We start from the raw sequence: 27677 nt of genomic DNA, 5'->3' as shown, positions 1-27677 counted from the left end.
CAACCAATCAGCGTTGTTGTATTTGGAGCTGGCAGGCGAAAAGGAAGCGAGTGTGCGCGAGACTGGGCAACTGCGTCGACCAGTCAAGTGGTTATAGAGAAATTGGTTGTCTATCGAATCATGTGACACCAGGGGTCGCTGCTGTAATCCGCGGCAAATTCATACATTACAGTTGTTCAAATGAGAGGAGACGACAGCAGCAAGTCACGTGTAAAGGACTGTACTTGATGCCCGACGGCTGTACAGTCGGGTCATATCATCGCATGAGTGATCATGAAAAGGATTCTCTCAGGGCCAGGCTCTCAGCCCGCGGCCACACATTTTCAAAACAGCGACCACTGGCGCCACTTAATTCGACAAGTCACTGATTTCAGTGCAACACCGCTGCTTGTGCTGCTGTCACGAGCCCAGTTCAGGCAAAAACGGAGAGGAGGACTGGTGAATTACAATTGAATTGACATCAATTATTGACAACCTGGTTATTTACCAACATTCTTTTAACCAGCCGTCAACGATAACTGGAATGCGAATAGAATATCGCTGTATGGAAATCGATACATTTGACTGGCTGGCTAACGTACAGCGTCAAGTGGGTGATATGTACCAACAGCATTCTGAATGATATTGCTAGCCCAGCTAGAAAGCTAGCTGTTCAGCTAGCCCTGGCCGTGCGTGACTCTCTCACCAAGAAGATAAGTTGTGTCATTTTTTCGGGGCTTTATTTGTATTTCTTCCCACCGGGCGGATCATCTGACCGAGTTGTCCTGTGAATCATCCGATCCCCGCGGCGATCGACCCCCCGGTTTGACGTCCGACAAGCGTTGCTCCAGTCCAGGTATACTGTCGCTGTCCCGCGGCCAGCAGAAACACGGAGGAACGGAAGGATTGAATGAAATAGCTCCGCTGTAGCTTTTAGCTCTTAGCTCCCCTGCTGCTTGCTAGCGGATCCGCCGAACAGCTGTAATCTGGCAGATATAGATAGATAGATATAGATAGATGCTAGCGAAGTTAGCATTCACACTGAACGTGTTATAATGGCTAATTATAAAGTTGTATAGCAAACGGCCGGGGCTGCTAAGTGGTTAGCCCTTACGACTTAATTAGCAAGGCTGAAGGCTGCTAGATTTAAACTAATCCTTCATTCATATTCCGTGGTACGACGGACGGCTGTGTCGCTTGCCGACAAGAGTGGGTCTACTACTACGGTACGCTTTCGCTTGTAGATGTGTTCTTTTCGGCAGGCGACACCGTGGTGCTATGGCTTAATAATAAGCCCGTGTGTTGGTGGTTGACTAGCTCTGGTTCAGAGCGTTAGCGAGTTCTCTCTGACGCTCTGCCAGGCGCGCTGCTATTCTCATAGACCGAAAATGCCACTACCGTGCGAGGTCTCCAACTTTAGTAAAAAAATAAACAAAACTATTTCGCTATTCACCGAAACAAAGGCAGTTTTGTGTTTTTGAAAGTCCATTCTCCAGGGTGGGAAGCATCCCAGGACCCCACCTTCTCTGTATAATACACATTTTGAGCTGAAAATAAAATATGTCCGCCAGACGGAAATTATTGTATTAACTGCACTGCGCCCTCTACAAATCTTGTCAATGGTATATTTATATTGACTAGATCTGTAGAGGGCGCAGTGGAATAAATAGCATAATTTCCATCTGGCGGACATATTTTATTTTCTGCCCAAAAAGTCTATTATACAGAGAAGGTGGGGTCCTGGGAGGCTTCCCACCCTGGAGAATAGACTTTCAACAACACAAAACTGCCTTGTTTCGGTGAGCAGCGAAAAAGTCGTCTTTATTTTTGTTTTACTAAAGTTGGAGACCTCGCACGGCAGTGGAATTTTCGGTCTATGAGAATAGCAGCGCGCCTCGCAGGGCTCTGGACTAGAGCCAGTGGTTGACGTTAGCTGTGGCTTCTTCCAGTTTGTACAAACCTGAACCAACATCAATTCATTGTGTATTATGTGTCGTTGTGGGGGATAAAGGCCGGAGGAGAGTGAGGACAGAAAGCTGCGAAAATGCCGGCTGTGTCGAAGGGAGATGGAATGCGCGGATTAGCGGTGTTCATTTCGGACATAAGAAACTGTAAGTAACCATTGATTTTATACCATGTATTTCTACACGACACAGGCCCTTTATTTCTTGCCCCCTGACGTTGATCTCGATTCTATTCCTCTTGTTAAGCTAAAGAAAATGTCACCTGGGGTCATTTTTTTTGCTGGTGCCCGTTTGCTACACACTGTAGCGTCCCTCAGTGGGTCGTGTTTTCGTGTGTCAGGGGTCTTCAACCTTTTCAGGCCAGGGACCCCCAAACTGATGGGGTGATGGAGCAGGGACCCCCTACCTCGTAGGGTAGGGGGTAGGCCACCACATATATCGTATATTTATGTATAAAATTGTGTTTTATATGTATAAACATGAACAAATGGTTGCCTGGAGCCTGCTCCTACCCACAGGTTGTCCCAGTAGGTGTGCAAAAGACCTTTTCTTTCTCTACAAAATATGTATAAACATACCATGTTATTGTGCATTCAATACTAAGCTATTCAAATATGTCATGTTATGTTTAAAGACCTATTGACATTTTTTGAAAAAGAAAATAACAAAACGTTTTTAAAACGTTTATTTTTATTTTTTATCAAACAACAATTTCGCGGACCCCCTGCAGTACCTCCGTGGACCCCCCAGGGGGTCGCGGACCCCCTGTTGAAGACCTCTAGTTGACCACTTGAGTGACTAAACCAGTAACGTGCCAGTTAAGCCACGGATTACTATCCGTTTCTTCTGCTGGCTGTAGTAAGAAGTAACGGATAGTAAAGCGTGGCCTTCTGTTTTCCTAGATTATACTCTTATCAGGCTGTCGCATATATATTGGTGGCACTAAGGTTGTGATCTTGAGTAACAACGCTACACCTTAACTACAAGATAGGTGTCCACTGTCCAGGTACCTTGAGTTCATCTAAAAAAAACACACAAAAGAGGAGTAGCATACAGTGTATATGTTATAAACTGTCCGTTTTTATAAAGTACATCTATTCTCTGATGTACAGCAGAGCTCATAGTTGACAAAAGTACTGTACCATACATTAATTACGTTGACCATAAAACCAACACAGCCTCAAACACCTATAGTCGGGGAGGAAATAATGAAACCACTGTCTACTATGTTATCTGACTTTGCCACATGCATAACCCCACTTCATAGTAAGGACTAAGGATACAGGACAATCGTGCACTGTAATTTGACACTGTGGATCATCTATTCTACACCATCAATTTCCCATCACCTACTCACTACACTAAAGCTTCTAATTTAAACCGTTTCAGGCTTGGACTGTCAGCCCTGACAGTGCCCATCTTACTGCTGGGAGTTTTGCACCTGTTTTGTTTGTAATTTTCACAAAAATAGCTGTTATACACTGCCTTAATTGAAGACCCAGGTTTAAATTGTTGGATAGGCCTAGCAGTTTCCAAAAGTGCCAAGAAATAAAATGGGTTGACTTGATTGTGATTATTATCCCAGTTTGTATATACCTAGTTATATGTGCCAGCAGCAATGTCCTTGCAACACAAAAGTACAGATATTGGGCCACTGACTGTGGTTTATAATCTTACATGTTAAATCTGCAGTGCAGTCAGAAGAACCATAGTTAAATTATTTAGTTTCACAGTCAGTGTTCATTGATCAGTTCTAGGATTGTTGATTTGATTGTCATAGTCTTACTGCTACTGACTCAACTGAGGTCGATTAGTGGCTAATGTCATTGTTGACGACACTGATGTAGCCTATGGTGCTCATTCAGGGCTACTAGATTGTGCCCGAAGCCCTAGATACATTTGACCAACTTAGAACTTACCTATCCACTCTTTCTGGAACATTCTATTGTATCTGTCCCTTCGTTTTCTTGCCATATGCAAGCTGCTGTTAGCTGTTCTGCAGCTCACTAGACACAACAACACTTTCCCAAGACAACCATTTCCCTGCTACTTACTTACATTATCTTAGCCCTGTGTTTCTTTCTGTTCCCCTTTCTCACGGCTAAACCCAGCTCACTTTGCTATCCTTATGTTCTCTCGTCATTCATTCTTTAAACTTTACTATTTTCCCCTCATAATAAATCTGTGCCTTTTCATGTCCATTTAAATAATATACTTGTGGTCATGACTTCAATTTAGTTTGTCAATTTCAAGTTCAAGTCTTCATCATCTGAATCTGTGTTATGTACTTATAAAACGGGAATGTGTGAAACATTAACCCCCAATTTATTTATTAAATTAAATGGGGGGGGGGGGTGAAATTGGAGAGAGATAGAACTGCTTAATGGGACTCATTCTCAATCGGTGGGCTTCAGGGGCTTCAACTGTTGACTTCAGGAAAGCCTGTTAACTCAGCTCATTTTTGTCATCATATCATCCATTTCACACTCTGGAGTAGTAAAAATGGCCATGCTGACCATGCCTTGCTTCTCTTCCTCCTTCCCAGGTAAGAGCAAGGAAGCTGAGATCAAAAGGATTAATAAGGAGCTAGCCAACATTCGCTCCAAGTTCAAGGGGGACAAGGCGCTTGATGGCTACAGCAAGAAGAAATATGTCTGCAAACTGCTTTTCATTTTCTTGCTCGGCCATGACATTGACTTTGGACACATGGAAGCTGTCAACCTGCTCAGCTCCAACAAGTACACAGAGAAACAGATAGTAAGTCTTCGTGTGTGTGTGTGTGTGTGTGTGTGTGTGTGTGTGTGTGTGTGTGTGTGTGTGTGTGTGTGTGTGTGTGTGTGTGTGTGTGTGTGTGTGTGTGTGTGTGTGTGTGTGTGTGTGTGTGTGTGTGTGTGTGTGTGTGTGTGTGTGTGTGTGTGTGTGTGTGTGTGTGTGTGTGAGAAACTTCCACTCTTTATCCCTCTCACGATTGTCCAAAACCTGTGATCATTCTGTAGCTGCCCTTTGAATAGTATACCACAAGATCTGCTCCTGCAATTTCACCTAACCTAATTCAAGGGTCACAACTGTCTGTGTTGACAGAACTAGAGATCATTGACCTGGGTGTCCTGATATTTTGCTTGGAAGCACCCACCCTTCTATAACTAGTTCTACGATGTATTGCTGTATATTATAGTATGAAATTGAGGTCAGGCATATAAAGGTGATTTTGATCAAAGGTTGACCTTATTGTGCAGCTCAGCACATTGTGCTAACCCATTCCAGCCTTAAGCTGTTTTGGTATAATGGCAGAATATGAGTCTTCCATTCTCCCTCACACATAGGAAGAAATGTATTGTACACTCTGAATGTTGTTCACTTGCTATTTGCAACTGAGTCAATTCTGCCAGTTGTGCCATGTAAAATTCTGGATAAACCATGGAAATATTACAATCAACAGAATCTCAGTTGATGTATTATGTTATTGGTGCCTGGTATGAAGGCAAAGCAACAGCCAGCAACAATGCTGTGTTTGGCATTTTCCATTGTTCAATTGTCCATTATTCTTGTGCCACCAAACCCCAAAGACCCCCAGGGCAGGCTGTGTGAAACGTCATAGAGCAGACCAGTGTCCAGTTCTTAGAGGGCTTAATCAAACATGGTACTACCACAGGCCTTGTCACTGAAGATTATTGCATAACATAAAATCATGAGGATTTGAGGAATGAACTACAGATTAGTTCAAAGCCTAACGTTTTTTCCTCCCCTTCTAATTATTATTTTGAGTAATAGTACAGATCACCTGAAATGGTCTCATTCCCATGATTTAAGAAACAACTTTTTAGTTGGGAAAAGGGAACTCAGCAAATCTATTAAACTTGAGCTTGGTAACATAACAGGTTATTATACTGAATCTCAGGACTATGGACATAAGGAACAATAATTATTACAGAGCAAAACCAAAACACTGTCATATACGATTTCTTTAAGAGTAAACCCACAATGTTTTCCTTACTAAACAAAGGGTTATCCCTAATTATATATTCTGGAGTTATATGACACCTTTTAGCCTACCTCTTTTCATTGTTGGCTCTGGCTTTAGAGTAAAATGCTGACCTGAGATTATTGATCATTTCAGTATTTCTTTATAAGCTTATATAGCGAGGTGAGCAAACAAAAACCCAGTTAACCCACATGAAAGAGTTTGATAAAGTTGAGTGTGCTGTATTTGAAAGTAGAACATGCACCTAATGCCTAGTGTGCACTACAGGACTTTTGTCCCTGGAGTATCTAACAAGAAGAGAGGTTGGAAATGTGGCAGCAGAATGACTTTTTAACGTAAATGTAGTGTCAGGCATTTATCATAACGGGGATGAAGAATAAAATGTGGAACAAGATCGCAGTTTGTGCTGAATATAAACGTCTTCATAGCTCGTGTGCTAGCTGGCACACTGTGTTGCCGTGGCAACTTGATACAACTCGAGCTGTTGAAAAAGTCTTGTGAATATCCTGTGATCTGCAACCTGACTATGATTCTCTGTCCTTCGTAAATGGCTTGCTGTGCGACCTCTCAATGATTTTTAAAAGACGATCATTAGACAGTCGTTCGTTAACGGTTAGATGTGCAGGGTTGGACAGTATTTTAAAAGTGTGCACTTGGCATTAGCTGCTGTGGCTACTCTGTTTCCATTCTGTAGCTGCCAGACAGTTTGTAACAAGAAGAGAGGAAATGTTGAGGATGCAGAACAGTGATGTGTCAGGAGTTCAAAAACCAAGTGGTTGGAGCACAGACCGCCCAGGCCGCCACACCAGCTGAGGACACACAATTCAGTCATGTTTGATTCCCACAACTACCACGTACTATTCATTTAACCACTTGAACCCTATTGTCCCTTATCTGGGTATGCCATAATAATAGGTGGACATTCCACGGTAATGGCAGCTCTATAAGCTCACAATGCGCCACATTTGATGTAGTGTAGAACAAATGAGGTGGCCAAGTATATACCCCTATGGGTCAACAAAGTATATAGGGTTTAAGTTGTTAATGACAGTAAAAATTGACCCAAAATGGACTGGGTCCATCTAGGTCAATTTTCACACTCTTGAGTTAAATTAAAGGAGAATTCCGGACAAATTAAGTGTTATCTTTGATGTCTCGTTACTCACCTACCGATGTGAAAAGTAGCGTTCTTTTTTTTCATATATTCCCCTGTCGTCATTTTTTAAACACCCTCCGTTGTTATAATGGGAGCCGCTGGGTTAGTGAAGTTCGTCTATTATAACCGACGCAAAGTTGTTTTTTTCACTACTAGTATTCATAGTAGAGTCTCATGATAGTCAAACATGCGTTGAAACTATCTGCGAGGCTGCCGTCAATGGCGAACGATTTAACACTGGTTGCTTGTTTCCAGATTCTGGCAACACGAGTTGCCAGGTTCTGGAAGAAACAAGCAACCAGTGTTAAATCGTTCGCCATTAACGGCAGGCTCGCAGGAATTTTCAGCGCATGTTTGACTATCATGAGACTCTACAATGAATCGTAGTAGAGAAAAAAATAACATTGCATCGGTTATAATAGACGAACTTCACTAACCCAGCGGCTCCCATTATAACAACGGAGGGTGTTTAAAAAATGACGACAGGGGAATATATGAAAAAAAAGAACGCTACTTTTCACATCGGTAGGTGAGTAACGAGACATCAAAGATAACACTTAATTTGTCCGGAATTCTCCTTTAAGTGAGGGTTTTGCTGTGATAATTACTCGGTCAGATACGACACTGTAATGACAGTTTTTCACACCCACCATGTCACTCTGGTACTGTGTGATTTGGAGCACGGCTGTTTCAAACAAAGCGTTATTGTTTGCTGGTCAAATATAGGTTTTAGGCATTGCCGTTAATGGGGTGACGTGTCCGTAGCCGAGAATAGCCGCTCTGCAATCTCAGAATGTGTCATGGATGCGACACTTTGTGAGCTTGCAGATCTGCTATTTTTGGCGCGCGACACAGCATATATTTAGGCGTGTCCATCACCAAAACCATTCACACACTTTAAGAGCATCACTGTGCTCTCAGGTTTTATACAAAAGTAGTCCAAATATTGTTTTGTAAAAAAAGAAAAGAAACAATAGCAACATTGTTTGCTCAGGAAAATAAAATACATTTCTAGTTTGGTCTTAAAAAGGTACTGATTTAGAGAGATCGACCACTGCATTTCAAGCATGGGGAGTGGTTGTTGTAATCATCAATAATAATAATAAACTAAAAGCTACCACTGCTACTACAAATATTACTATTACTACTATATTGTATTTTTGTTAACCATATGGGCTGAGACTAGGAAAACTAAGAGAGGGAGACGGTATAGGAGAAACAGACAATAGGTACATTGAGAGGAAGACGGTGTAGGAAATACAGACGGTAGGAAGGCCGGAAGTAAGACGGTATTGGTGAGATCGACAGTATGAAAGCTGAGAGGCATTTTGAGAGCTGAGAGGCGGATGATAGGAAAGCTGAGAGGGAGACGGTGTAGGAGAGACAAACTGTAGGAGAGCTGAGAAACTGTGTAGAAGAGACAGTCAGTTGGAACGCTGAGAAGGAAATGGTAACTGCTTCTTCCTTGTGATTCTTTGTTTAACCCATTAAAACCGGGAAATAATCTGTGTAACCACTTTAACCATTATTTTTTACTTTGGCTATTAAAAAATGGAAGATATAAGCTTATAGTGTGTCACTTTGTGCCGCGCCATGAGCTTGTAGATCTGCTATTTTTTTTTAAATCATAAAATGTGTGCAAATCTTTGAATACTTTTTAAAGCGAACATTTTAAACTCAAATCTTTGCTTCTGGGGGTCCCTGGAGCAAAATATATTTTGAGATGTGGGTCCGTTGACAAATTCATATAATTTTGGGGGTCCATTGACAAAAGTTTGAGAACCACTGATATAGTAAAAACATACGTTTTTAAGAAACTGTTAGGATTTAGAAGACCTTTGTAGGATCGGCCTCAGGTCTTAATGGGTTAAATAAAACATCTTATTTAGGAGCTGGCCCTTTATTTTTTTTACTTTTTGCTGTCTTAAACTCTCCTTGCTGTAGTATTTCTACCTAAAACTTGGTGCAGCATTTTATTTTGAGAGCCAGCTCTGCAGTCCGCACTGACTGTGGAGATGTAGTTGACTATTTCTCAACTCCTGGCACTTGAGTTTGGAAGTATCTTGCTCTAGCTTCCTTCAGGGGACTTTGATGGGCAGAAAAGTGGCAGCATGAAAGGGGCATTAACTTAGTTTTTTCCTATTTTCATTCCAGGCATCACTTAACAAGGCATTCAAACCAGGCCGCTGTTTACTTCACTGCTTGCTTTTCAAACATATAAAGCTCCACGTTTCATGTTTATCAAGGTTCTCAGAGCAGTACTGTCAGTGAAAGCTGGGTGGTTTGTTTTTTCTGTGGTTCCTTCACTGTTTGCGTGATCAGAGGTGAAATGGCAGGCCGCTTGTTGCTCTGTCCAGCTGTCTGACTCAGCACACGGCAAACACTGAAGACCAGCACTGTCAAACGCCAACACACTCTAATTCACTCTCTCTCTCTCTTGCTCCATCTCTCCCTTTCCTCTTGTTCACATTCACATTCCCCATTTCCTCCTGCCCCCCCACTTTCATTCTCTCTGTCCACTCTGCATGACCTCACATTGCCTCATCTGTTTGTCTAACTCGTTCATCCTTTTCCTCTTCCTGTTGGTCAACCCCTCCCCTTTCTTGTCATATTCTCTTGCTCTCTCATCCATCTTGTTTTGGGCTTTATTTTGCTTCACCTGTTTATGCCCAATTTCCTGTCTATTCTGTCTTCTTCAACTTTGCTTTCTGGGGGATATTTCTTATCTCCTCGCTTCCATGACCTCTCCACCTATTATACGACCAACAAACTCCTGCCCCCTCGCTCTTTCATCCATCTCCATGCCTTCCTCCTTCTCCATTTCTCTTTCACTTGCTTCCCTCTGCCCTCTCTCTCTCTCGATCATGCTCTCCCCCCCCAGGGCTACCTGTTCATCTCTGTGCTGGTCAACAGCAACAGTGAGCTGATCCGTCTCATCAACAACGCCATCAAGAATGACCTATCCAGCCGTAATCCCACCTTCATGTGCCTGGCCCTGCACTGCATTGCCAACGTGGGCAGCCGCGAGATGGCCGAGGCCTTTGCCGGAGAGATACCCCGCATCCTGGTCGCCGGGTAAGGCACGGGTAACGGGTGGTGAGGATTCAGAGGCAGTTGTGTAAAACAGACATGCTACTGTACATAGGTCTTTGGGGCACGATGGCGATGCGGTGAAGGCATTGCGATGTCTTCGCTTTCACATTCACATACCTTACAGGACCTTCACAAGAGACTTCACTCACAAGCATTCAGCAAAGTTTAAGTCCATTCAAACGAAATAGGGTAGTTTGACTGTTTAATGCTTAACTAATACTAATGCAGTACCCATTGTCAGAGTTCACAGACACACTCACATAGATTTTGTTCATTTATAGATGCACAATCATACAATGGTGTCGCTCACCAAAAATTACATCTCTACGAGCTTGTAGATGGGCTATTTTCAGCTGGTGTATGACGATGTATAAATCAGCCTTTTGTCCCTGTAAAAAGGGCTTGTGACGCTTGTGTAGCTGGCTCATGTGTATGAATGTACTGGCCCACAGTGACACCATGGACAGTGTGAAACAGTCCGCCGCCCTGTGTCTGCTGAGGTTGTACAAGACCTCCCCTGACCTGGTGCTGATGGGCGAGTGGACATCCCGTGTGGTGCACCTCCTCAACGACCAGCACATGGTGAGACCAAGGCCCTGCAATGATTTCCTCAGTTATGTTGTTCCTCTTTAAACCACCTGGGGTCCTCAGTAGCCTTGTGGCTAAAGGCAGAGTCACTGATGCTGCCTGACGCTAATGATGGCTCTGTTGGTGTAGTGTGGCTCATAAGACTGCCATGGACAAAGCCTTATCATGACTGCCATAAAATAATAATACAAAATGTTGGGCTTTGACATGATATTATTATTAAGAGAATTAGGTCAACCAACAGCATGTCGATTCAACAACTGACCAGTTAACCAGCTATTTTGCTATCCTGTGAGGAACACTCTTCTCTCTGTGTTTTAACCTGGACCCTTTTATCGTCTCTCTCTTGCTTTGTTTTTCTGTGTCTTTGTTGTTCTCTCCAGGGCGTAGTGACAGCAGCCATCTCTCTCATCACGTGTCTCAGCTCGAAGAACCCAGACGAGTTCAAGACCTGCGTGTCCCTGGCTGTGTCCCGGTTAAGCAGGGTGGGTGGCCTTGTGTGTTTTTGCGTGTGTTGAAATTAATCACTTTCAATCTGGCGTCCCTATTTTGAGCATGTCAATATAGGCAAACATTTTCAGAAAATGTCTCATGCTCAAAAGGTGTCACATTGCGTTGTGACCTTGTAAACTGGCTATTTTCACTATTCGTCATATGGATAAGTATATAGGGCTTAAAGGGGCTTAAACCCCTAGGCTGATTTTGTGGTTTGAGTTTGTTATCCAATTCAGGTTAAAAACTACTGATTTAAAAACTTGCTAGGCTAGTACGCAATGCAGTTGCAGCTAATGCAGTTAATAATGGGTGTGTTCGATGAAGGTGTGCCAGTGTGCATTGTCAATGCACATTGAAATACATACATCTAACGCACCCTTTATTAATTTGATTAAGTGCAGCTGTGTTGCTTACCTCACAGTGTACTATAAAGTCAGCATTATGCAGCCTGCCATGTTTTTACCATGCTGTAATATTTCTTCTGAACTGGAAAACAAACTACAAAATCAGCCTTGGGTTTCATCCCAAGTGGTTAAAGTTGGTGTTTATATTCGATGTTCTACTCTGGATATTATTATGCAAACATATTGGACTTTTGGAGGAAGAAACAATATATATTCATAGATCTTGGACTATTAAATGCGGACAAAGAAAGAGGATTTAAACCACAACAGGTGATACGTGGACAGGGACTTAAAATTGTACAACTCTGGAGTCAAGTCTTTGATCCGCAACGATATGTCATACTCCAATAGACCTCATTTGAATTGAGGAGAAACGGGCGACATCTCTCCCCAGAAGAATCCAGGTAATTCTTCCGTTCACTCAGAGGATGACAATACTCTTTCCTCTTCCTCAGATCGTGTCGTCAGCCTCCACTGACCTACAGGACTACACCTACTACTTTGTCCCGGCGCCGTGGCTGTCCTGCAAGCTGCTGCGTCTGCTGCAGTGCTACCCGCCGCCGGAGGATGGCGCCGTCAAGGGCCGCCTGGTGGAGTGTCTGGAGACCATCCTCAACAAGGCCCAGGAGCCACCCAAGTCCAAGAAGGTGCAGCACTCCAACGCAAAGAATGCCATCCTGTTTGAGGCCATCTCGCTCATCATCCACTATGACAGGTGGGGCCTGCTCAGCAAAACATGATGTTCACTCAACGTTTTAGATCCATTCATTGTAATGAGAGTCTAGAATCAGACAGATGCTCTTAAGCCAGCGAGCGCCGAAGGACATAAATGTTATGGATTCCAGGTTTAATGCATTTGACCCATACATTTATAAACAGACAAAATGGGAGGAATTATGTTTATATACGTGTCTTACTTTTTTTTTTTCTCCCCCTGTCCGTCACTGGTCCTCAGTGAGCCTAACCTCCTGGTGCGGGCCTGTAATCAGCTGGGCCAGTTCCTGCAGCATCGGGAGACCAACCTGCGCTACTTGGCCCTGGAGAGCATGTGCACGTTGGCCAGCTCCGAGTTCTCCCATGAGGCTGTCAAGACGCACATCGAGACCGTTATCAATGCCCTCAAGGTTGCTCCTGTCCCATCTCTGAACACAGTCAACACACACACACACACACACACACACACACACACACACACACACACACACACACACACACCACTAGAGTATGTTTCGGAATTGTCATGTCTTGATTGTATCATATTTTGTCTAAACTTTCTTAGTTGCACAATTCAATTATGTATTTCCATTTCTTTGATAAAAAGACTTGTTAAAAATACAGGTTGAAGGGGAAGCAGTAGAGAGATAGACATTTGGTTAAGAATGATTTCCTTTATACTGTTGAAAGACACCATGAAAATAATATTAATTTAATTTATTGAAGTATATTTGTCGTTTGAGAATCTGATTGACCAGACATATTTTAAAGGGGATTTGCTCTAACATGATGAATAATAATAATGCAAGCTGTGGATTTGTTAGATGTTTTTTTTATTTTAATTCATACAAAGCCTCAGTAAGGCTTTAGGGCAGGCCAAGCTATGTTTTTTCTTTCTTTCACCATCTCACAGTGAGTTGTACAATATATTGATTAAATATAAGATTTTTAGGTTTCATAGTATGGAGGATAAGTATGTGTTATTACGTGTGATTGATTTAATTCTATTATTATTAAAGAACGGATCTGTTTGATTCATGTGTTCTTCATTGATATTTGTCATATTTAAATGTGGTATGGAATAATCATAGTATAGTAGTCTGTGAGAGTATATGTCATACGGGTCTCTCTCTCTCTACAGACTGAGAGGGATGTGAGTGTGCGTCAGAGAGCAGCTGACCTGCTCTATGCCATGTGTGACCGTAGCAACGCCAAGCAGATCGTCGCCGAGATGCTCAGCTACCTGGAGACTGCCGACTACTCCATCAGAGAGGAGATGGTGTGTTTGTGTGGTGTGCACACCGCTGAAACCTGATAGTGAATTAAAATGCGTCTTTCCACCGAGTCTTTCACTTGTGCACGTGGGTGGCACTTTTGACTGGAAGATTTCACCCGCCTTGTGGAAAACGTTGAAATCTTTGACAAGAAAGCAGCAGAATATAAGGACGTAGACAAAATGCCACAGAAAACTGACAATTTTTCCACTTTGGATATTATTATTAATTGATTAATAATCTAGATTATTAATAGATTAGAACATTTCCTTTGTGCCAAATCACCAGAAAAGAGTGTCCATGTCTAAGCAACGCCCCATGTCGCCTTTTCCTTATTGTCATTGTACAGGTGCTGAAGGTGGCCATCCTGGCAGAGAAGTACGCCGTGGATTACTCATGGTACGTCGACACCATCCTCAACCTGATCCGCATCGCCGGCGACTATGTCAGCGAGGAAGTTTGGTATCGTGTCATCCAGATAGTCATCAACCGTGACGACGTGCAGGGCTACGCCGCCAAGACCGTCTTTGAGGTACTACGGATGGACAGTCGGCAGCAGGACAATGTGTAAAAAACGTGTGGGGGGGGTGTAATAACTAGGAAAAGTTGATGTACTGTACGTGGTGATGGTTACTGGTCAGAAGGGCCATTATAAAAAAGTTCTTTGTTTCATAGTGGCTGAGTTGAGGTCTATGACTGATTGTTTAACTTGGCACCACGCCTCTGTTCCAGGCCTTGCAGGCCCCTGCCTGTCATGAGAACATGGTGAAGGTTGGAGGCTACATCCTCGGAGAGTTTGGCAACCTTATCGCAGGCGACCCGCGCTCTAGGTATGTCAGAACCTCCCCATCACAGGTTGAAAATCGGAAGACCATTGTTAATTAACATTATTAACATTTTTATTATCTATTAACCTTCCTCTTCCCTTTTCTCCTTATGCCCACGCCCGTGCTTCCTTTCTGCGTATCTCTGCCCTTCTCTCCTCCAGCCCCCTGGTCCAGTTCAACCTGCTCCATTCTAAGTTCCACCTGTGTTCGGTGCCCACGCGGGCCCTGCTGCTCTCGGCCTACATCAAGTTCATCAACCTGTTCCCTGAGACGAAGGCCACCATCCAGGAGGTGCTGCGCTCCGACAGCCAGATCCGCAACTCGGACGTGGAGCTGCAGCAGCGCGCCGTCGAGTACCTCAAGCTCTCCTCCATCGCCAGCACTGACGTCCTGGTTAGTTCGGCCTGGCTATAGGACAGTCAACCAACAATCAATCTTATGCCTGATTTATACTTGGTTGCACGCACTGACTGTGACTCGTTTTGGGCTTATAGATTTGCTATTTTCAGCATAAATCAGGCTTTACAGTAACTCGAGACTCCCTGTGCTCAAAGCAAGAACATCACTAAGATGTTATATCGATATCGTGATGAGACTAGAGTTGGACTTTTGGATATCAGAATATCGTGAAATGGCATTACGTGTTTTCTTCTTGTTTTTTTTTCACTATTTTATACCTTTTAAATAATGTAAAAAAGAAAAAAAAAGCTGATCTACAACCTCAGAGATGTGATGCGCTATGATCTTGTAGATTTTATATTTTTGTAATTCTTTTATATAAAAAAAGATGGCGTCACAATATGATATTAGCGTCAAAATATCGATGTTAAGGTATTTGGTCAAAAAGTATTGTCATATTTGATTTTGCCTTATCGCTATGCGTCAATAATACTGTCTCTGTGTGTCCGCAGGCCACAGTCCTGGAGGAGATGCCACCCTTCCCAGAGAGAGAGTCCTCCATCCTGGCCAAGCTAAAGAAGAAGAAGGGACCCGGTTCCGTGTCGGTGCCGGAGCTGGAGGAGGGCAAGAGAGAGGGAGGAGAGCTGAACGGAGGAGGTGACAGGGGGCCAGACTCGTCAGTCATGGGTGGCGCCTCAAATGCTGTAAGTTGAGAAATGATGTGTGCCTACTTGACCCCATTTGCAAAAATTGTGATTATGTAATAATTGTGACAGGCCTACTTGTATGCGATTTATTCATGTCACATTTATTGCTATTGCGGATCATCATCTCCTGTGGGGCGATAGCCAGATGGACCCTGCACATTGTCCCCAGACACGATGGAGATCAGCTTTTAATGTATTAGCAGATATGTTGTTCTAAATTATATTCAAGTGTTGAGGTTGGAGACTGATATTTGAATAACAACCTTATCTAGAGTGAAAATAATTTCACAATATTTTAGCATAATAGTAATTGGTTTTGCATAACATTACTACACTGAGTTTGTCAAGTAATTTTACACATTGTGTAGTGATTGATGTACACACACCTCCTCGCTCATTCAGTCCTGTGTTTTCCAGTCCACTCCCTCCCCATCGGCCGACCTGCTAGGCCTTCGCTCCTCCGCTCCCATCGGCTCGGCGGCGCCCAGTGCCGGCAGCCTATTAGTGGACGTCTTCTCCGAGGCGGGTCCCGCCGCCCCCTCCGCCGGTGTGAACGATGACGGCTTCCTAAGGTGAAAGTTCACGCCACCACGAGAGAGCTGGGTTTAGAATAAAGTAGTGTGTTTGTGCAGCAACTGAGCTACGAGATAATGTTGCCGAGATGCCAGAGGGAATGTCAAAGGAATTGATGTTCATTTTCACTTATATCTAAGTGAGCCTTATAGCAGTGGTTCCCAAACTTTTTAGCTCGAGAAATTTTGTCTCTCTGGGACCCAAACTAGTGAAAATCACGATCTACAAGCTCACAACGTGTTGCGATGCAACGCAGTGTGAGCTCGTAGATCTGCTATTTTCACTAGTTTGGGTTTGGTTTCCTACACGTATTTTTTTAATGGAATTTCTCTTCCTTTTTTTTATTTAAAAAAAGAGATTACCCATGACCCATAAAAATGTGTCCGTGACCCACAAATGGGTCCCGACCCAGTGTTTGGGAAACAGTGCCTTATAGGGTACTTAACATAGTTCTGTGATGGATTAAGGATTAAGCTCCTCGTTTTGTACTCTTTGTGTGTTTTCATTTCCTTCCTAAAAGTACCATGTAAAATAGCCGCTGATGTGTTTAAGGGCCTCTGTTTGTGAGACACGCTGGTCGTCTGTCTGTCGTTGTCTCTTCTGCGTGTTTGTGTAATCTGTGTCTGTTCTCTTTATCTTGCTATGTATGTGACTGTCTTTCTCTCTTGCCTTGTTTTTTTTTTGTCTCTCCTTCCCTTCACTTCCCTGTCTATGTGCGTGCGTGTGTGTGTGTGTGCGTGCGTGCGTGCAATTACATCTGTGTGTCTGCGTGCATGTGTGTCCTCTTTGCATTTGGCTCGACTGTGTGTGTGTGTGTGCGCGCGTGTGTCTGCCCGTCCATCTCTTGTCCTCCGTTGTGATTGGACACTGGCAGAGAACTGGAACAGCCCACCGAGACCTCTGACTCCCTATTGGTCGAGGGTCCTGGTGACTCGGAGTAAGGGTCCAGTAGTAGTCTACAGCGTCACCCAGAAAACTACAAACATGGCTGGCGTAGTCCAAACACACATCCATATAGTTTTCCTCAGCCTTTTAAAAATACTTCCATAGTTTGTATTACTCTATTGTTGTCATCATGACTTGTCTTGTGGGTAGTAGTAGCCTCATACGTATTTACTTAAAAATCAGTTCCAACTATATCTACTATACTTGAAATAGCCGCAAAATACTCATTTTATTTTGTTTTTTGTTAAATGCTTTAAATGTTGTACAAAATAATACGTGACTTTTCTGATGCTTTACTAAAACCATCTTGCATTCTCCTTCTTCCCCCCCTCCTCTTGCTCTCTCACTGCTTTGGCCTCCTCCTTAACTCACTCCATCACACCGGTTCAATCACTTGTGCTTTTTATTTCTTTATCCCCCCCCCCCCTCGTTACAAATCCTCTTATATCTTTTCTTCTGGGGCTTTCGTTTCCTCCCCTCTTTTGCTGGTCCCACTCTCTCCATCTATCCATCTATCCCTCCATCCATCCTTCCTTCCATCCATCCATCTTATTGTCTGATCTCTCAGCTCTGCTCCCCCTTCTGCGGCTTCTGAAGATCCCGCCCCTCCTCTGCCCGAGGCTGACGAGCTTCTGAACAAGTAAGGCCCCCCCCTCTCTCTCTCTCTCTCTCTCCCTCTTACCCCCGGCTCAGTGGTGCCACCTCTCCTTTGGGTTTCTCTAATGTCTTCAGCTAACAGTAAGATCTCTAACTGCGCACCACACATTCTGGTTTGTCCTCTCATAACGGTTATCTGTTTCAAACGTTGCCATTACAGTTTAACACCAGGCTTTTTTGTCTGTCATTGCACTCCATAGATCACAAAAACTGCAATTTTAATGGTTTTCTGCATAACACGTCCGCATGGTAGTTCTGTTGGCCTCTTGTAAGTTCTTCGTTTGGGTCCTGCTGTCACCCATTAGGTTTGTGTGCAAGAACAACGGTGTGCTGTTTGAGAACCAACTGCTGCAGATCGGGATCAAGTCTGAGTACCGTCAGAACCTGGGTGAGTCAGAGCAATGTGGAGGATGAAGTCAGATTCACACATGGTTGTGTGACAAATAAGAAATGAAGCCAGAATAGAATAGAAAAATGTTATTGCCATTAATAAAATACAAGACCAGAGTCTCTGCTGTGTGCATTAATGAGCCTTGGGCCTGTGAGTCATACCTCTGTAATGTTCTAATTTTGCCTGTGTGTGTGTGTGTGTGCACATATGTCACTCAGGGAGGATGTACCTTTTCTACGGGAACAAAACATCAGTGCAGTTCGCCGGCTTCACAACAACGGTTAGCTGCCCTGGAGATCTGCAGTCTGATATCCTTTACAGTGAAGGAGTGATCACAAATGCTATCAAAAATAGCAGATCTACAAGCTCTGAGCTTGCAGGTTGGCTATTTTAGACATGCAACATTTTCATACGATAAGATATAAATCAGGCTTTAGTCGGTGACTAGGCCAGTGCCACACCAAAGGATTTTAGATTCCCAGACACATTTTGAAGATCATACGGAAATCGCTCGTCCTTAGGGTTATAAGAGGGTTGTTGTTTAATATGATATAGGCAGAGACTCTTGTGATCCAGTCTCTCTAGTCTGGGACTCCTTCGAGAATATCAAATTGGTTGTGTTGTCGAAGACACAGGGGAGATTATATTATTGGAGACTAAATTGGTTTGGAAAAGGTACGTTAATTCTAAAAAGTTAGTTTTGTGCCATGTTTGGTAGTGTTGAAGCAGTGTTGTTCCGTAATGTTGAAGCAGCCTGCAGCTGGAGTGTGTCTCAGTGTTCCTTGACTGCCGAGGTCCACAGCTCAACGTGCAGACCAAGACAGTGGAGCCTCTAGTAGAGGGAGGTGCGCAGGTGCAGCAGGTGCTCAACATTGAATGTATCAATGACTTTTCTGAAGCTCCGCTACTCAACATCAAGTTCAGGTACGCACACACCGACACGCAGCTATGCACATTCCTACAGTGAGACGGGCAGCCACATATCCAAGCTTAAACCACAATTGTACACCCATCAATTACACCCACAAATACATTGCTACTAACACTAACCACTGCATTTTCAAAATTGATAGAGGTGGCAAGTGTTTTCATCTGGATGTCCTCTGATGTTTTGCAGAATGACTGGCCTTTAATCATAAAAAGAAAGTGATTTGCGGGAATAAGCATTAATGATCATCTCTACTCTCTTTGTCCCGGAACAAAAACTAACCTCTAGGGATGTGCATGACTAACCAAAATCATTTTTAATTGTTAAAAACAGTCAATCGATTCGGCAGAAGTGCATGTAAAGTCATGCAAAATGTAATTGCGTAAAAAAAAATGAAGTGTGTATTGAACCATGGATTGCGTACGGCACGGTTCTATATTAACTCTCTCACTGCCAGACTTATTTCTGGCTGCGTGCACCCACTGCCAGCGAATTCTTTGATTTTCTTATCTTTTTCAAATAGTCACAGAATATTTATCTCCATTATGATCGATCCCCTGATGGTTGCTAATCACTGAGGGTTATACTGTGTGGTTTCACAAATGTCAACGAGGTCATCGCGACCTCGTTGACATTAATTGTATGCGTTTGAAAATAGCATGTCTGGGACAAAAATACATAGTAAAAACTAAAGTACACAGGAGCCGAGATACAGCCTTTTAAATTAATAAGTTAAACAAGAAGTGACTGGAGCCGCAAATCTTAGGATCACGATATCTTGGGTTCTGAAATGTTTTTCTCCAAAAAGAATAAAATTAATAATAATTATTATTATTATTATTTTATTTTATTTTCAAAAAGTCGTTATAAGTCGTTCTTGGCAGTGAGACAATTAAACCGAGAACCGTTGCATCTCTAATGTCAATTTATGTCATTGTCTTTTCACTCCTTTGGCCATATATTGTACACAAACACAGACCATAGATTTAGCATTTTAAACCATGACCCTAAACCTACAGTATATACCACCTGGCACTGAATTCCCTCACACAGACACTTTGATACTGTATACACACCCCGGTTTCTGTTCAGTTTTTATCTACTATGTATGTATCTTATATGTACACAAACCATGTACATTGTTCAGATACACAGACCATCCGCCCTACAGTGTTATCCCAAGTTCATGTTTTGTCTGTGCCGTGGTGTGTGTGTTTATGTTTCTGTGGTGCAGATATGGAGGTGCTCTGCAGAATCTCACCCTCAAGCTGCCAGTAACCATCAACAAGTTCTTCCAGCCCACTGAGATGGCCTCAAATGACTTCTTTCAGCGCTGGAAACAGCTCAGCCAGTACGTCTGTGTTTGCCAGAACCTAGTTGAAAATGGCCATTTGAAGTACATTTTTACAAACAAATACATTTAATCATTCCTTTGTATTTTCGGACACAAATTCAACCTGTTTTTATGGCGTTAAATTCCCTTACTAAAGTCGGCTCCCTTCTCTTGTCAGGCCCCAGCAAGAAGCACAAAAGATCTTTAAGGCCAACCATGGCATGGACACAGAAGTACTTAAGGCTAAGGTACACAGTCATGTTGACCACTTTCTAAATATTGATTGTACTTCTCCACTCCCTCCTCTCAGGTGTCAAGCAGTTTTTTCAGCCACATCCACTCTGACTCTCTTTCTATTTAGATACTCATTCAAATAAAATGTCAAATATAAAATGTTACGTTTTGACTACTTACATTTTGTAACTCGACATCCATTTAGTGCATAAGATAATCCATAATGCTGCTCCTCCGCCGTTAAGAGTGTTGTTCAGCTCCAACACTCCACACTGATTACCTGTCTAACTCCGGATATGTGTAGCCTATGTGTTGTTTTGGTGGATGTTAGGTTATGTAGGTGGGTATGATCGGTTATTGGGCTAGTTGTATTGGTGATTGAGTGATGGGTTTTTGTTTCTGTTCACCTGCCCAGGGACTACAGATGCAAATTATCTCATAGCTACGTAAATCTGGTACAAAGTACATTTTCCCTTTGCTTGAGATACATTTTGTTTGTACGTGGTGCCTTATACAAATAACTAATAAATGGAATGAAATGAAATCTCTCCCTTCATATTGAGGTGATGCCACCCATCCAATTACTGTGTGCTTGTGTGTGTAGTTGTTGGGTCTGGGATGTGCCCTGCTGGAAAATGTGGATCCTAACCCAGAGAACTATGTGTGCGCCGGCGTCATTCAGACCAAGGGTCAGCAGGTGGGCTGCCTGCTCAGACTGGAGCCCAACGCACAGGCCCAGGTAAGGACATAGCACATTCTTCTGTCCTTGTTTAACCATGCTGCTGTCAGGGCTTATCTCACTGCTGTCTTCGTCTATCTATGTGCTGCTGAAACCCAAGCCTGGTGTCGTGGTAAGTGTCTCACCTCTCTCTGTGTGGTTTGTCTGTCTGTCTGTCTGTCTGTCTGTCTGTCTGTCTGTCTGTCTATGCTTGCTTGTCTAGCTACAAAGTCATGTCTTAAGTACCGTACTTGCTGTTTTAGGGCCCCTACCCCCCCTCCTCTACCAGACGTATTGTACAAAGGACATTCAAACTCTGTCTTTCTGTCAGTTTATTTTGTCTAACTAAATGTTGCCTTGATGCTCAAAGCACAAGAAGTGTGTCCACATTTTCTGACAAGAAGCTCAGTATTAACTGTGTTCTAAGGAAAGCCATTTTGTTCCAGTTAGCCAGGGAAGCTGATGTTAGGCTTGATTCTGTTGATGGAGCAAAGCAAGAGCCACTGCTGTCACAGCAGAATCGATACCAGCACAGCATGAGGAACATTTTGGGTTTTTCCCCTGTTTGTATCTTAATGGGATACACCAGAACATAAAATTGATTATTAGGATAAATATGGTTCAGAAAATAAACAAACTAGCTGTCAGAAAATGGATGTCATACCAACACATTTAAAGCAAAATTATACTTTGGTAGAGGTTTGGCTTTTGTAGAAACCTTGTCATGATGCAACTCCAAATATTGGTGAGATTGGCTATAGTTGCTCCATTTATTAGAAATTGATATTCACAAATAGTTAGAAATAGTCTCTGCAATCTCTGTAACTTACATTACACAGTGAAACAGGTCTCAAATTCATTATTTTAGCACATAAACAAAGGAAACAGCAGATTCTGCCAATATGTCATTTTAAAAACCCAGTAAGGCATGCAAAATACATTTAAAAAATGAATGGCCCAAGCAACACAGTTTTATCTGACGACGTTGTCAGTGGTCTGTCTGATACAATGGCTTAGTTAAAGGACTAGTTCACCCAAGAAATTACTTATTTTCTATCAATTACACACCCCATGAAGCCTTGATTTCATGGAGATTTCATGGAGTCATAATTTGATGACGGGGTCATCTGTCAATTGGAGACTCGCAGCCGCAATGAGGTCAGGATTATATTACATAAAAATGTATAGATTAATAATTAAAATTGCTATATTTTTTAACTGTTCAAAGGAGTTGAATATGTTTTTTAATACTGCACTTTTAATTAGAAGCCTTGTTTGTGCCTGTAAACGGCCATTCACACTGAGCACGTAAAGTGGATGGCAGACAACTATAAATCAAATACAATGGTGAACGATATTGTTATAGTGCTCAGTGTGAATGGCGCTTAAGAGTGCATGAATAAATCCACTAGTGAGCTTTAGATGTGAAAGGCACCTTAATTTAACTCTTGAGTTTAATATATACTGTGTGTATGTATATATATATATATATATATATATATATATATATATATATATATATATATATATATATATATATATATATATATATATATATATATATATATATATATATATTTGGTGATGTTTAGTTGGATGCAAGAGTCATGACAGTACTTTTCAAGGATTTTAGCTTGGCACAAGCTGGTAGAATGTTTTTCTTGTTTGTACATTTTAGGAGAGTGCCGTAGTATTTTTTATTATTATTTTTACTGTTGGCTTTACTATTTGATCCAATCTGGATCCATAGATCCAGTCTGGATCTTCTTCCTAATTCAAATAATAAAACCAATGGAAAGCTGACTTTTTTTATTTAATTAAAATACTGTGCCCGGTTTTGTAATCTTACGTATATTGGCAGAATCTACTTTGTGTTCCTTGTTCTAAAAGAGTGATTTTGAGACCTGTTTCACTGTGCAATGGAGGTAATTTTTATAATATCAGTTTCTCATCCATGGAGCTACTACTGAAGATATCTCACCACTATTTTGACGTCTAACAAAGTGTAATTTTGCTTTAATTGAATGCGTTTCCTTTAATGAAGGGAGTCTTACTGACAAGGTGTACAGTCAGACCAGGTTCCATGTGAATGTGTGAAACCTTTGGTAACAGATACTGCTAGTCTAAATAGAGGCAACATATCCATGCTGTCCTATCTAGACATTTAAATCAGCTCACACTATTAACTATGATTGATTGATGATGATGATGAGCATTTTCAAGGTCAAACAGATTTGGCATGACTTCATGATTGAATATGCTGATATGATAAAACATCAGTATGAACACTGAATGCCAATTACACAACTATTTCCACTGCAGTCTTGTTTTCAGGATGTCAGTGCCCTCCAAACTGGCATGTCTCTTGCTCTATCTCTGTATATTCCATCATTGATGTGACTGAAGTCAATCTAGGAACCCATTCTGTAAAAAAAAGAAAAACCTTTTTTCTTTGTTTGTGCCCCAAAGGCTCAACCAAATTTGTATACAGGAACTCTGGTTTGGTCCCTCCCCTTCTCAGTCAACTTCCTTCCGGGTGCTTCTGTGTTTGTTCCTACTAACAACGTTACATGTTTAAGGCAGTAGTGCTGACAGATTCTGGTAGCAGACAGATTCTGGTAGCAGAATCTGTTTTGAGAGATTAGATAATAGACCTGCTATCTGTTTGTAGTGTGAACACACTCAAATTAATGTCTGTGGAGAATGCCATTTTGTGACTCCTTTTCCTCCTTTTGTAAGTGTTTCTCGGTTTGTATTGAACTATTTTTTTGGACGAAAATAGAAAATACTAAATAGAAATACTATATTTCTGTTTTTAATTCTTTTTGTTGCTTAGAGAGAGTCAGTGTTGGCAGATGAAAAGTAAGAAAGCTGACAGGGAGACAAACGTTAGGAAAGCTGAGAGCGACACAGACTGTGTGAAAGCTAACAGGCAGACAGACTGTAGGCAAGCTGAGAGGAAGAAATATTTAGGGAAGCTGAGAGACATAGAGATGGACGGTAGGGAAGCTGAGAGGGAGACAGGTTGTAGGAAACCTGAGAGAGAAACGGACGGTAGGGAAGCTGAGAGAGAAACGGACGGTAGGGAAGCTGAGAAAGACAGACAGTAGGGAAGCTGAGAGAGATGGGCGGTTGGGAAAGCTGAGTGAGAGACATAAGGTAGGGAAACTGAGAGAGACAGACAGTACGGAAGCTGAGTGGGACATGGACAGTGGGGAAGCTGATGTCATGTACTGTAGTTACAGTACATCATTGGTTGGCTGGTGGTTCTAACAATGAAGTGGCCAATCTCAGAGCAATCATCCTTACAGGTTATGGGATGTAGTCTAACCTCGTTTGGCCTGACAAACTAGCCAATTGCAGAACAATCGGCCCTCCAGGCTATGGCATAAAAAAAGCTTGAACAATGAAATGAGACAGACAGTACGGAAGCTGAGTGGGACATGGACAGTGGGGAAGCTGATGTCATGTACTGTAGTTACAGTACATCATTGGTTGGCTGGTGGTTCTAACAATGAAGTGGCCAATCTCAGAGCAATCATCCTTACAGGTTATGGGATGTAGTCTAACCTCGTTTGGCCTGACAAACTAGCCAATTGCAGAACAATCGGCCCTCCAGGCTATGGCATAAAAAAAGCTTGAACAATGAAATGAACGGGAAAGAATCTATTTCACTTATACAGTCCATCGAAATCTGTTTGATTATATTTTAGGCGACAAATAGGCCATGCAGTTGCTCAAGCTTGATTAATTTCACATCTACAAAGGCTAGTTTAAAAGATGAACAATGTCCTCTCCCTGTGTGTCTACCTGTCCTTCAGATGTACCGTCTGACACTGCGCTGCAGTAAGGACACGGTCTCCAAGCGTCTCTGTGAGCTGCTGGCAGAACAGTTCTAAAGGCGGGGGTCCAGAATCCTTTCACCACCACCCTGACTCCCCCCACTCCCCAAGCACCCAGACCATCGTGCTCTGTATCCCCCTGCCGATGAAACTACAGGACCAGCGTTTCAAAACCTCCACGATCCTCTTCGCCCGGACCAATCCCAACCTCCCTGTCCCCTTGTCCCTCGTCCCCTCTCTCCTCCAACAAAGAATCTATGAGTAAAAAAAAAGAGGTGTAACCTACATAAGGGAAAAAGCAGCTGTCGCTAGCCGCGGCAGCCATATTAATGTCATTATTATTGTCACAAATTATGATTCCAGTTCTACTATAATTCCTGTTTATTATCATGAGCGCTATGATTCTTGTTTTTATCGGTGTTTACCTGTGTATGTGGCGTGTATGGCTGTGTATGTGTGTATGAACGTGTGCGTGCGCATGTGCTCCCAGAGTCGTGGCGTTGTGTTCCGTTCCGCTCCGTCCTGCCTATCCAAACCCTGAGTTGCTCCTGTAGTTGTGATGACAGCTGGCACGCGTGTCTGTGTCTGCGTGCGTGCGTGCAAACACACCCACGCTCACACACACACTTGGGGTAAGGTGGTATATCGGGGATATTTTTTAGTTTATTTTTATTTTCATTTTATTTTCTTTCTTCCTTTTTTACATAATTTCAAATGGTAGACCATTCCTTGAAGGCAAACGGGAGAACTTACTCTGCACACACACATGTTCACATACATGGTCTCATTCAGTCGCACACGTTTGGGCTTTACATGCTGGACTATGGTGGTGGGCGGGGTATCAACGCAGAATTACACTAATGAAATCCGACATCTGAGGTCTCAAACTACACAATTTTACCCCCTGCCTAGTATCCACGTTATTGCGGAGCTACTCCTAGAAAATCCCAAAGCCCCCCCCCCCACACACCCAGTCTCCGCCCCCTTTACTCAATAATTCCAGTGGAAATGGCCAGTGCACTTTAGGAGGCTTCCGGAGACTTCCATAATCCCGGCACACACATTTTACCATCACCCCCCCCCCACTACACCATACACAGTACTTTATATAGAAACTATAATGATTCCATTTGTGTTTATTAAATATTATGAAATCGTTAATTGAGTAGCCTTCTTTTATTATTTTTTTGATTAACTTGTGTTTTTTTTGTTTTATTTTTTCATAGTGGTCTTATTGATGTGTTATTGATGTGTTTGTATGTTGTCTTGCTTTCTGGGATCATCCCTGGCGAGCATGTTTGTGGCAGGTGGCATATTTGGATAGGAGGCATGGGGGTGGAGAGAAAGAGAGGGAGTTGGTGAGAGTTAAAGCGCAGTAGCAGGGTAGCTGTCCAGGTTTACAGTGTTAAAACAAACAGATGAAGCCGGCGCGTTCCTCTGAGCTCACAAAGATGTCTTAGAGCCGTCCCAAGCGTGACCCTAACGATCAGACCCAAGCGAGTCATAACGAAATGACATTCGACCACACCTTTTGGCAGTCATTTTTCTGGGGGCCGTTATGGGGTCTGAAGGACCTCAACTCGATCTCTTGACTGCCCGTGGCGGGTCATATCCTAAGAAAGCATAGATTGCACTCCTTGGCGGTGGCCAAGCTGAGAGGGACGAGAGCCGACCTCGACTGACTTGCACATGAAGAGTGCAGCTGCCGAGGCAACGAGTCATGCTTTCACATTTCTTTTGGCTCATCCTTAATATTTCGAGAGGAGAGTCTGACAGAACAATCGCTACCATAGAATAACATTTCTCAGACCTGTGCGTTGACTACGCACTTAAAAATATATATATATATTGGGAGAAGATTGCGATTCATGGAAAAAGAGTCTCAATCCTTTCAAATGCTGACACCTTTCCATAGGTGTGTGTACCCTATGGCACTTATTTGTGTGTGCATTCACATTTCAGGTTTAAGACTGATCTCAGCTTTATCCTTCCTCACATGCATATACACACATGCACACACACTCATGTGAGGGGAGAGAGCAGGCTGACCAATATGACAGCCAACTGTCAGTTGCAACTACAGGGGATTGTCGTTAAAGGGTGGGCATTGTATGCATGTGTGTGTGGGTGCGTGTGTGTGTGTGTGTGTGTGCAGGTGTGCAAGGTTCGATGTAACCACAGAGAAAAAAAAATGGAAAAGCTAATGACATTTATGATACATGGTCATATTAGTTCAACAGGTATCACGTCCTGTGTTATGTGCACAGGACACTGATCATTGTAGTGGAAACAAATGTAGTCATTGTCATTGTGTGTGCGGGCGTGTGTGTGTGTGTGCGTCTATGCAGTATCCGCTAGCTAAAGCAGCCCCGTGTATCGGTGTTAAAAGAAAAAAACCTGTCAAATACCTGTGTTAGATTTAAGATTTACTCTGTACTGAATAATGTGAAAGTAAAACTATGCCATATACTCTA

At 42.7% G+C, this 27677-nt stretch overlaps 1 protein-coding gene across 4 annotated transcripts; it reads left to right on the top strand.

The window, feature by feature from the left end:
* Positions 1 to 398: 398 nt before the first annotated feature.
* Positions 399 to 27677, top strand: ap2a1 (adaptor related protein complex 2 subunit alpha 1). 4 transcript variants are annotated; one of them, XM_080446830.1, is made up of 23 exons: positions 399 to 835; positions 1991 to 2090; positions 4489 to 4700; positions 9963 to 10156; positions 10627 to 10756; positions 11146 to 11247; positions 12117 to 12376; positions 12617 to 12785; positions 13517 to 13654; positions 13999 to 14181; positions 14382 to 14479; positions 14638 to 14869; positions 15388 to 15579; positions 16000 to 16154; positions 17024 to 17092; positions 17669 to 17740; positions 18063 to 18145; positions 18367 to 18457; positions 18950 to 19072; positions 20311 to 20427; positions 20588 to 20657; positions 21248 to 21382; positions 25183 to 27677. In XM_080446830.1, the coding sequence occupies exons 2-23, from the start codon at positions 2024 to 2026 to the stop codon at positions 25258 to 25260; spliced, it is 2970 nt and encodes a 989-aa protein (XP_080302956.1). In that variant the 5' UTR covers positions 399 to 835; positions 1991 to 2023; the 3' UTR covers positions 25261 to 27677. The 4 variants fall into 4 exon arrangements, with proteins under 4 accessions (XP_080302956.1, XP_080302954.1, XP_080302953.1 ...); XM_080446828.1 differs by lacking the exon at positions 17024 to 17092 and adding an exon at positions 1156 to 1205; XM_080446827.1 differs by lacking the exon at positions 17024 to 17092.

Source organism: Gymnoscopelus braueri (genome assembly GCF_963280865.1).
Source record: "Gymnoscopelus braueri genome assembly, chromosome: 13".
Lineage (NCBI taxonomy): Eukaryota > Metazoa > Chordata > Actinopteri > Myctophiformes > Myctophidae > Gymnoscopelus > Gymnoscopelus braueri.
Note: the sequence above shows the minus strand (reverse complement) of the source record. Positions and strands in the feature narration are given on the sequence as shown.

What these genes read in the sequence shown, in the direction of transcription:
- ap2a1 (XM_080446830.1), top strand. Translation starts at nt 2,024, where the DNA reads ATGCCGGCTGTGTCGAAGGGAGATGGAATGCGCGGATTAGCGGTGTTC. An exon ending in CATTTCGGACATAAGAAACT is followed by an intron (nt 2,091 to 4,488) that starts GTAAGTAACCAT and finishes CCTCCTTCCCAG; the next exon opens with GTAAGAGCAAGGAAGCTGAG. An exon ending in TCCTCAACGACCAGCACATG is followed by an intron (nt 10,757 to 11,145) that starts GTGAGACCAAGG and finishes TGTTCTCTCCAG; the next exon opens with GGCGTAGTGACAGCAGCCAT.